The 11,191-nt window shown below is 44.4% G+C and overlaps 1 protein-coding gene across 1 annotated transcript; it reads right to left on the bottom strand.

Annotated features, from left to right (window-relative positions):
- Positions 1-5,638: 5,638 nt before the first annotated feature.
- LOC121659642 (prolactin-like) lies at positions 5,639-9,825 on the bottom strand. The gene is made up of 5 exons (XM_042017925.1): positions 9,709-9,825; positions 9,470-9,621; positions 9,194-9,301; positions 7,989-8,168; positions 5,639-6,351 (listed from the first exon to the last, which is right to left on the bottom strand). The coding sequence occupies exons 1-5, from the start codon at positions 9,737-9,739 to the stop codon at positions 6,160-6,162; spliced, it is 663 nt and encodes a 220-aa protein (XP_041873859.1). The 5' UTR covers positions 9,740-9,825; the 3' UTR covers positions 5,639-6,159.
- Between the last annotated feature and the right edge of the window lie 1,366 nt (positions 9,826-11,191).

Genomic DNA, 11,191 nt, shown 5'->3' on the forward strand with positions numbered 1-11,191 from the left:
GCCTGGGCCGCACGGTCCCTGCGCTAGGCTTCCCTTCGCCAGGACACAGCTGACATTACTCAACAGTCTCGGTAACTAAATAATATTCACGAAAATATTCTTCCATCGGCATATATTTTGACTCCAGTATTAACTGTGTTCAAACGGTTTTCCAAAAGCCCTTGGTAAGAATTAAATCCCAAGAAACATAGAAAAAGTTCTTAAACAACCATGCCAGGAAGTGTTTCAGTTCTTTTTGAGCTTGAATCAAGCTAAAATTTACAAATCGTTGTTCAAGAATCATTTTAAGTTTAAGATAAATGTCCATATGCGTCTCTGAGAGCCAAGAGTCTTCCCACAGTTCCTCCATAGTTTAGATATGGGATAGCAAAGCAAAACCAAGAAGAGGAATCCAAAGTTTTCAGGGTTTACTCACACAAATCAGTCGCTTAGGGATCGGGGATCGTTCTGCCCGCATTCCCCACCATTTGTTGCAGTGGGGATACTGCAACACGCATATATCAAACCAGGAGTCCCGTGGAAAGGAAATACATATGGACAGACAGATTCTTGATAGCTGTTTCAGAGAGATGTTTATTTCTCCAGCCGCATGGCCGGGGCTCTGCCCAGGAACTGTTACAGTCACGGGACCAAGGGTCCTTCTGCCCGCGCAGGGAACACAAACCAACCAATGGGAACGAGGCTGAGCAGGGGCAGGGAAGCCCCGTGGCTGTGCCCTCAGGGCCCCTCTCCCAGGGCTCCATGGCAGGGGAGGAGACCCCAACAATTCCCCTTGTTACATTGTATTATCTAGGAGGTGTAGGGTGTCTGAGGTATTTCCTATGTGTAGCATTTTGAGACTATAGTTACAGGCTGTGGAGTATTATGAAGGACATTTATTGGGATCCTGGGACTGGGGAGAGTTCCTCAAACTGCAAACCACAGTTAAAAAACTCATCTCTTCAGAGGCTGCAAACAAAGGAGATACTTATACTTGCTGGGCACCTCTCTGTTTGTTCTGGCAACTTACCAATGCTAATGTAATACAGAATACAACAAGGAAAGGGAGAAAGGGCTGAGACTCAGTACTTGCTTTGTTAACTGTGCTGCAGACTTCCATGCTCTCAGGCTGTGCTGCTGACACAGGGATCTCACTGGCCAACCCAGCAGCCTCAGGAACGGGAGAGGCTTTTCTCATCCCACCTATTGAAGATCCTCCAGATGGATCTGAATGTGGATCTTGAAAGTATGTTCTTAAAGCCAGGCAGAGGAGCTTCCCTGATACCTAAGAAGAGGCTGCTGATTTCCCTGTAGGTCTGGCTCTTGGACTTTTAAAATGTATCATGATGCAGACTTTTGTAGCCTGTATCAGCCACAGCCAGTCATGTTTTACGGCGTGTGAACGACACTGAGACTGTGAACATGAGAGGCCAGCTAGCTCCTCCATGGACCTCATATAATATCTTTAAAAACTGAATTTGCTGACCACAGCAGTGTCAGCACTTAAACTTTGGTTGTACAGATTTACGATATAAAATTATTTTGAAAGTTATTTTGTTTTTATTGATCCTTTGCCAAACAGAAAATAATTGTTATGATCTGCTGAGGAGAACAGGGCTGCTTTAAGGCCCGAAACTGCATTACTAACTTCAGTGTCAGAACAGTAGTACAATGGTCAAATGTCACTCCTGAGCTGCAGTAATACATCAGATTTGTTTTATCTGCTGTGATTTACTAGTACTGCATTTTAAATAGCAGTTACCATCACTGTAGCCACACAGCTCCTCTGACAAATATTTCTGCAGTCAAAAGACTGACATAAATTAAGTACATTCACATGCTTCAAGCACCTCTTACCAACTAGACTGTTACTGATTTTCACATACTAGAAGGAAAGACAAACCAATTTCATTATGATAGCTGTAAATCCAGTGCCTTTAGAAAGGACCAGAGAGGAATTAGGATCCAATTAACTTGAGACTCCACTTTGAACCACAGGGAGACCAAAAAGTCCCTGCAGAGAAAGGTTCACAGTGGACGAAATTGTCATGGACTGTGGAAGTCTTTAAATGAGCATGGTTCTAAGATATGTTATGGTGACTGCTGCTGTGTAAGATAAACTGGGATAGTTAAACCTGGATCTGAAATGCTCCCCATGCAGACTTGCATCAAAATTCATGGCAAGAAAATGGCAACTCCTTGTTTTTATATTGGTTGGAATTCTGAGCACTGAAGCTGGGCATGGTGGACCGGGATGTCAGAAGGTAACATCTCTATAGTGATCTTCTAGTGCTTGCTAAAGCACACAGAAATGCCACTTTTTATAAGCATCCAACCCTTGAGGCATTTTTCTGTATTTCCAAGTAATTTTTAATTACAGGTCAATATTTGAATGTGGGTAGCTGAACATGAATGTATATTATGCAAAGAAGACTGTTTCAATTTGTTTCTGTTTTGCTATCATGTGGGTTTAGATAAGAGCTAAACTACAAGTGACATTAGCCACTTAATCTACCATCCAGACATCAGCACATATGAGATTCAGTCTAAATTTAAGATACACTATCAAAAAAAGGAGTGAAATGAGTTTTCAGTCACTGGGCGTGTCTCTGTTGTATCCTTTCTCATTCTGAAAAAAATGGAAACATTATGATGAGGAAATCTCTGATGTGCAGAAGCCAGTTCTAATAATTGAAACAAATTAATTGGACTGTACAAAAATGTCAACATTCTGGGATTATCGTGCAGTGTTTCATGGAATAAGGTCTGAAGAACAACGGAGATATTTCTAATTCTTAAATTTATTTGGTTGACAAGAAAGTTTAATGGAAACAGATTGTTTCACAAATGGAAATTATATCATGACTTGCCTATTTTGTTGCACATGATGCCACTGCTTAACTGGAAACCAATCCTGATTTTCTGATTTTCCATTAATTTACAGAATTGTTTCTCCTAAATTAATATTCTGATATAAAAGTGATGGATTCTCAAACTCCAAAGCATTTGATAGTAGCACACGATTTTACATTATCAAATTCTCTTAACCAGTTACGCTGCTGTCTTGGAGGAAATAATGCAGGAGATGAAGTATTCCCCTGTGCAAAAGCAACCGTCACTGGTATTTCTGTTTGAGGCATCGGTGGCCACAGAGAAAAACATGCCCTTTTCAGCTCACTGCTCGGTTGTTTCCTCAATCGCAAGAGGAAGCAAGGCAATGCTAGCAATATAGGAAGGTTTTTGTTTTACCAACATGCCTCGCTTCAGCCAAAGGCAAAACTGAAATACAGCACTAATGAGGATGAATGACTGTGGATAATACTTCGGTGCACTGTTGTTCCTCGTGTGCCACCCACTATCTCATTCTCTCTGCTTTCACATTTCTGTACAGCAAAACGTTCCCAGGGTTTAGCACTTCGGAGGAGATGAGAGTTTTTTGTATGACCTGCTCCGTTTGCGACGTTTTCCAGCTGACCCTCAGCTGCACCCCTTGGGAGGCCCTGCCAGCTGCGGGTACGGCTGATTTCTGAGTCACCTTGCAATTCGCTTGCAATTACTTGCCACCAGGCAGGTCAATAGGGGTCGCGCCCGCCTCCCATGGCGGGGAGCGGGGCGGGACACTGCCGGTCCGGAGGGAGCTTCCTGCCGTCAGCCTCTTCGACGCAGTGACCCCTCCCGTGTCTGTCACCTCTCGCTTCTGACGCAGGGTGGCTGTCGTGTCTCTGCCGGTACGCAGCGGCCTTACCCCGGCACCGCTTGTCTCCCCAGCGAAGGCGCGGTTGCCCCACTGCAGCGTTTGGGAGCCAGCAGTGACCCCTCGCTGGCATGGGAGGCACACACCGCCAGCGGGCTGCTGTACTCCGGCACTGCGGCTACACCAGGTGGCCGCATTAATGCTACAGCTATTAATTGCTTCTACATCTTCTGTGATCACAGGTAGATGCAGGCAGTGTGGGCATCCCCCTCTGGTTCTGTCCGTTTGCTCAGCAGAGACTTCCTTTGCTCTCTTTGGAGCTGTGTTTTGTTTCCAGAATTTCCTCAAAATCTGCCCACGAATGCTGCCTATTTCATTATCTGTTTGTGGTATCTTACTGCTCAAGCAACTGCAGCTAGTAACTTCTTCAGGGCAGGCACGATGTGACCCATTGCCTCTCTACTATACCTGTCACAGCAGGGACCAGACACAAATTGTGAACACTCACAGCTTCTAGCTGCAAAAGTACATCAGCCATCCACCAGATAGGAGATATCTGAGGATATCGGCAGTTACAGGCATGTAACTGAAAATTGTTTCTCTGGTCTGCATAAATGCTTCTTTGAGAGCTTTCCCTGCTAGGTTTCTCAAGCCCAAATTCAGTATCATTATTAAATAATCAGCATTTTACTCCTCATTCTTGACTGCCTGAGCTCCTGCTACTGTCAGCAACCATCAAGATCACATAAGGCCAGAAAAGAGCATTCAGTGATAAAATACTCAAGAATCTTAAAGATAAATCCATGTTGATTATAACTGCTTGTTCAAATGGCTCAGTTAGGCTCTGAATGCAAAGAAGTTTTGTTCTATGCACAGCCAGCAGCACCACTCTGCTGCTAGGAAAATGTGATTTCCATAAAATATCTGACAGCTTTCATATTTTTATTTGCTACAGAGTTTGTCATCATTACTGTAAAACCCAAGGTCTGTGTCAGCATCTGGAATGGGAAAGAGACTTATTGCTACTCCCTGCTCAGCCCTTGGACTGAAATGCTATTGGGATGAGAATTCTGACTTATTTTTCACAGAGAAACTTTTTCTTTAGGAGTTTCTACTGAAATCAGTGAAGCCATTACAGATATAAAAGAGCATTCAAAATGAATAAAAATACTAGATTTTATGGGACACGTATGAAAGCCCACAGAAATCAGTAAGAAGTATGATGTGAGCATAAAAGTCTGACATAGGCCCTGCAGTTAAATGAACTGATCAACATCAATGCCACTCTTCAGTGTTAAGCAATATTCTGCAGGTAGGTATGTACGTAGAAATGGGGGGAAACATTTTCTTTGTGTAAAAATATACTTTATTGTTAGTATATAGATGTACCAAGGTTTAACAAATTGAACCTTACTTTCAACTATGTTTCAGCTTCTGTAAGGCTTTCCACAGGGTCCCATTTCATACCCGTATCTCCAAATTAGAGAGACATGGGTTTGAAGGCTGTACCATTTGGTGGTTGAGAATTGGCTGGTTGGTTGCAGCCAGAGAATTTTGGACAGTGGTTCTTATGTCCAGGTGGAGGCCAGTGACAAGTGGTGTCCCTCAAGGCTCTGTCTTGGGACTGGTGCTCTTCAGTATCTTCTTCAATGACACAGAGAGTGGCATGGAGTGCACCCTTAGTAAGTCTGCAGATACGAAGCTGAGCAATGCAGCAGAGGAGGGGATGCTACCCAGGGGAACCTGGACAAGCTTAAGAAGTGGGCCCACAAGAAACTCATGAAGACAGCCTGAGAGAGTTGGCATTGTTCAGCCTATAGAAGAGAAGGCTCCACGGAAATGTCATTGCTGCCTTGCAGGACTTAAAAGATGGCTCATAAAAAAGAGGGAGAGCAGCTTTGTAGATGGGTAGAGAGTCACAGGATAAGGGGGAATGGTTTTAAACTAAAATAGGAGAGATTTAGATTAGATGTTAGGAAGAAGTTCTTTATTGAAGAGAGTGGTGAGGCACTGGAATACATTGCCCAGAGAAGTTGTGGATGGCCCATCACTGGAAGTCTTCAAGGACAGCTTGGGTGGGGCCCTGACCAACGGTGATCTAGTGGATGACATCCCTGCCAATGGTGGAATGGGGGGTGGAACTCGGGGATCATTAAGGTCCCTTTCAACCCAAGCCATTCTGTAATTCTGTGTATATATCTAACATGTGTGAATCAGCCATAATATAGTCTGTCACAGTATAATGTGCAAGAACATTTATTTATCTAATGCTATAGTACTCCTTTTTATTGGTGCATTAACCAACATACACACATGATGCTTTATTTAGTATTTCATCTGCATTGGTCAACTGTGTCAGGTAGCTGCCAAAGGATTTCAAAACCAATTCCCTATTAAAATTACTCTAAAAGTGATAATTTAGAAGTTCTATTTTATTTAATCTTTATAAGCAACATGCTGAAGACTACTTGTCAAGGGATTACAATTTAGCAACTATTTTCTGGCATAATCCTACATTTGAGAATTTTTAAGTAGCTTTGTACTTTATTGGAATCTCTCCTAAAACAGTGAATGAAGTCAGAGTCACTCATCATGTTTGCTTCATTACTAAATAAAGCAGTGCCTTCAGATGATGCCATTCCATTTAATGAATTGCTGATGATGCCCATTGACTGCATCTGTATTGAAAATAGGAAAAGAAGTACAGCTTGTAACTATGCATACAACAAATCTTAAAAATACTACTGCAGAAGTCAAGGGAGGTGTCACTATGTTGGGCTGTACTACTCCAGGTCTTTCACATACTAATTGAATATATATTTAAAGGTCCTTACATAGAATAACATTGTCTTTTTATCCTTATGGTATCTCTGCAATTTTTGGACTAGACTGAAATGATTTGATACACTAGTAATGAATGCTCCATCTGAGTTTGAGGAACCCCTGTTTGGAAATCTTTATTTCCTCTTGAAGTATTATAGCAAATCAGTCTTGAGACTTTTTAGCCATTTATTTTAATGCTTTTTGTGAAGGGAAGCTTCTAACATGAGCATCCACCAGTGCTGTTTATTTAACCTGGTGAATTCTGCCAATTGTGATCACCTGTCGGAGTAGGTGCTTCACAACAAAAGCAAGTTTAGAATTTTTCTGTCTTAACAGAAAAACACAGATGCAAAATATGAAATGCATTAATTTTTGTAATAGTATTTCTACCCTGTGGTATATCCATAGTACAGGGAGGTCAATACTTCAAAGAGATCCCTCTTAGTAATACCTTCAAAGGTGTTAGGAAAAATAAAGCAGATAAATATACCAAAAGGGTGTATCTAGTTTAGAATTTGCTTGAAGCAAAGGTCAAGCTTTGAGGTTGAACACTTCTTTCTGAACTTTAGGGCCATTTTAACCCAAAACCACGGCTGCATTTGGATGATGGAGTTTCTGTGTGTAGCTCTGAGTCACCCAAACCAAGGCTGCATTTTAGAGCAGGGTACAGTTCAGCCTATTCTAGTGATGAGCTGCTTACCATTTTAAAACTTGTATTTCCCACCTGTGTTCATGAAGCTGAAAGTTGATCTACTAGTGTAAGATACTAGTTTATTAATCACTTTTTTTATTGAAACAGACACTTTGGCAGTGTGGCCATTTTAGAGAATAGGCCCACAGATTTCATTTGTTCAGCCAAAACGACAGTTAGTTTTAGATATAAATGCACAAAAATTGCAACAGTCAGGACTTCTAGCTAGTAATGAGAAGAGAGAAATGGAAATAACAAAAAATGTTATCCAATGATTTATATATGATCTGCCATAATTCAGAACAGAGTTTTGAAATTGTTTTGTGACTGACATCAGACTTAAGCAATGCCACTGTTGTCTTGTAGAACTTATCCCAGCATAAAATTATCGCCTTAGGAAGGAGCTCTTTGCATCAGACAGCAGTGATACTTGACTTACTTAGAACGTAAATCCAAATAAAACTTAACACAATTATTAAGCATTTATCATGGTCTACCCACATCTTTTCTACTGGCCTAGAAAACTCAAGTCATTACTGGATCATATATGAAGCTACAAAAGGCTCTATTCATTTTAAAATACTGCCTCAAAGATAAGGACTCCTATAATGCCATCTACATATCTGCCAATCTATAAACTAAGTCACATCCTTTGACAGAAAGATGACTGTATCTGTAACAAAGTCCTGCATTTTGCTGAATAAGAGCCTCCAAGCCCAAGTGGGAGCAGACATTGCCCCCTCCCCAAAGTCACTCATGCCACATAACTGGTATAAATAAAAGCTACATCAAAAATCTTGCCTTTTCTGTTACTTTCTCAACTCCAGTCTGCAGCTCATGTACCATATTGCTGATTTGCTTAGCTTTGCTAAGGCTGTCATCAGGTAGCTCTTGATGGTGCTCAATATGCTGGTTAAAGTGGGAAAGTGGTTCTTTCCAGGCTTGCAAGAGTTTCAGTATCAGGTGAGTTAGTTCTTCTCTCTTATAAATTAGAACAAGGGAGAATGTCTCTGTTACTTTGCAGCAGATCATATGACTACTCTTAGTCTCATTGTGAAACCTCAGTGGGATTAAGACTTACATCTGCAATTCAGCACTTAAACACCACTCTGTCTCTGTAACACCCAAAAGTTGTATTTGTTGTGTTTTCAGCTAATACAAGCAGGGCCTCATTTCCCATTGCCCTTCCAGGTGGCCTTCTAGAAGAATGTCTTGGGGCAAGCTCCTCACTCCATCACAACCAAACAACAAAATGTTGTCTTTGTCTGTCTCCTAGAGGCAAAAGTTTCTCCCTTTGGTGTATCCCCAACTTCACAACTTGCTTTTTCTCTGTATGAACAAACTCTTCCTACTCTTCTCTGAACTAATAATGATTTTTTTCTCTTTGCCATCACAACTGTGATGCAAATCAATTTGCTGTTCTTTTCCCCTTACCTAACTACCGATTCAGAGATAATGACTTATTTCTTTCTCCTGATTGCTTTTTGTACTTTGCAGTGATCCTGATTAGCTTAACTTCTCTGCCACACAGGTTTCTAAGTTTCTGTTCCACAGAGTTTGCCACAACAAAATCAAAGGATGTCTGTCAGTCATTCTGATGAAGTACTACTGCAATATCCTTATTATAACTAGTGTATATGATCCGAGCATAGGTAAAAACATAAAGATTTAAAATTCAACTAATTTATGATTCATATGCAATACCTCTGTGATGTGCACCGGTTTGGGGTCAAAACTTAGCAGCTTCTTCCATTCAGGTTGTTGATGAAGCTCCAGAAGCATAAAAACATCTCTGCCTATCTCCAGCCCGACTGGAGTGGGGGACCATCACAGCATAATGAATGAGACATTTCGGGGCTCTGACGGGACGGGAGGTATTTTCTCCTTTCTCCACGGGGAGGAGAAAGAAGTCGGTGTGACCCACGGAGTCCGCTTCCAACCCCCCAGGCCTCGCGGTACCACTTTCTTCCCTGTCTCTGCCCGCCGTCGCCGCCGTTGCCCCTTACCGGGATTTTTTGGGCGTATTCTTTGCCATTGGGGGTCAGCATCCCCGACGTGTGGCACTTCCGAGCGGGCCTTCCCAGCTCGTTGTCACGGGGAGGAAAGTGCTTTTCCTACGGAGGAAGAACACCTAAACGTACAACGAGAGCACCACCACCACCCTCCATCCCGCCGCCTTTTTCCCTATCCCGCCCGTCGGCAGCCTCTCCCAGGGCGGTGCAGCCCCGCTCCCAGGGCGGTGCAGCCCCGCTCCGCGGCGGCGGGGCCAGCCCGGCACTCACCAGCTCGGCATAGAGCGCCGTGGAGAGGCTGTGGATCCTGCCCGAGTGCCGGATCACCCGGTCGAAGAGATCGGCCACGGTCAGGGGGTGGCAGCCGGCGTCCCCCGGAGCGCAGAGCAGCAGCCACAGCAGCACCAGCGCCGCAGCCGCACCTGCGGAGAGGGCGGCGGCGTCGGGGCGTGGAGTGTCGCGGTGTGCCCCCGCCCGGCCCGGCCCCGCCGCCCGCCCGCCGCCCTCACCTGCTCGCCCCGCCGCCCGGGCGAGGGCCATGGCCGTGGCGCTGCGGAGCCCGTGCCCGGCGCGCAGCGGCTGCGATCGGCCGGCGATACCCCCGCATCTCCTATATATGCTGTGATCTCCCGGTGATGACGGGTCTCTCCCCTGACGTGCGCAGCCCGCGGCCACCGTGAGGCAGCCCGCCCGGAGCGGGGCTCACGGCTTGGTGGGCGGACGGGAGCATCCCTCGCACCGACGGGACCGACTGCCCTCGGCGACCCACCGGACCCGACACAAATGGGTCTCCCGGGCTCAGTGGTGGGGCTGCTACCGACCGCCACAGCCGCCCGCCCGTCACAGCCCTCCCGTGGGCAGAGTGGGGGGCGGCTCCACGCACTGACGTGGCGTAGTCAGGTCCGTCCCAGAGCGCCCACGGCCGTCGAAGGGGGTAACGGTGGGAGAAAGGAGACGAGGCAAAGGAACTGCTCGTGTCCGTGGTGACGGGGTTTATAAAAGGACAGCAATGGGCAAAATGAGGGGTGGGAGAGAAGCCTGGTCTGATGGCATTCATCTCTTAGCCATCTTTTCAAATCACAGTGTTGATATCAGAGCTGCTTTTCCTGCTCCATTGCAGGTGATCCGAGGTAAGACTGCTGAAGATATAATAGCTAGTGACTGCATGTTTGGTGGTGCAAATGTACCTGAGGATGGTTGGTGGCTAAATGTTCAGGCAGTAGCACAGCAAAGGACTTAGATCAGGATCCCTAAAGGGGTGCAAGTCCTATGGACATGGTTGGTGTTCTCTATTTTGGGGCATGAGATCCTGAGCAACCCTCAGGACATGTAACAAAATTTGAGATGCTGGTCATAAGGAAAATTAGTTGACTCTGCCCTTCTTAGTGGGGTTTTTCACTGCCAAGGGAGAAGTCTGCTTAGAAATGAGGATACACCACCATTATGCTGGAGTTAGGTATCTGTTTTCTAGCCCCTGAATCCTGATTTCATTTATGGAAAATGGAAGGAATATACCTCTGCCAGAATGATGAAGATCATCCCTCTCCCCACGTTTTAAGGGCAGCTGGGTGACTAGACTCATTCTGGAGGTAGAAGACATGAGTTTGACTAGTTCCTGACCAAGGTGAAATGGAACTCTCTCACCTATACTCTGTGTGGATACTAAAAAAAATGGTAGAAAACAAGTAGAGGTAGCTACTTCTCTAGCCAGATCTTAAAAGTAATTGTCTGCCACTGCTTCTGCCTGAAGTCAAGAGTCATTTCCAAAGGATTCACATTTTGAAAGGTTGATAGCACAATGGGTCTATAAGATACTTTTAACCCCTTATTTTTTAGAATTTATAAAATAAATTTTAAAAAGTTTTTTAAGATGTGCCTAATGATCTACACTATCCAGCAGTTTCTCATTTTCTTACCTCTGCAGTGTCTCTAATGAATAAACAGTGCAGTTAATTTCAGCATTTAGTGCTGCTGAGCCATTTAGTGGAGACC

The sequence above is a fragment of the Corvus kubaryi genome, unplaced genomic scaffold (assembly GCF_017639235.1).
Source record: "Corvus kubaryi isolate FWS band 111438036 unplaced genomic scaffold, C.kubaryi_AGA036_p1.0 137, whole genome shotgun sequence".
Taxonomy (NCBI): Eukaryota; Metazoa; Chordata; class Aves; order Passeriformes; family Corvidae; genus Corvus; species Corvus kubaryi.

What these genes read in the sequence shown, in the direction of transcription:
- LOC121659642 (XM_042017925.1), bottom strand. Translation starts at nt 9,739, where the DNA reads ATGGCCCTCGCCCGGGCGGCGGGGCGAGCAG. An exon ending in AATACGCCCAAAAAATCCCG is followed by an intron (nt 8,169 to 9,193) that starts GTAAGGGGCAAC and finishes CTAATTTATAAG; the next exon opens with AGAGAAGAACTAACTCACCT. An exon ending in TTGAGAAAGTAACAGAAAAG is followed by an intron (nt 6,352 to 7,988) that starts GCAAGATTTTTG and finishes TTTTCAATACAG; the next exon opens with ATGCAGTCAATGGGCATCAT.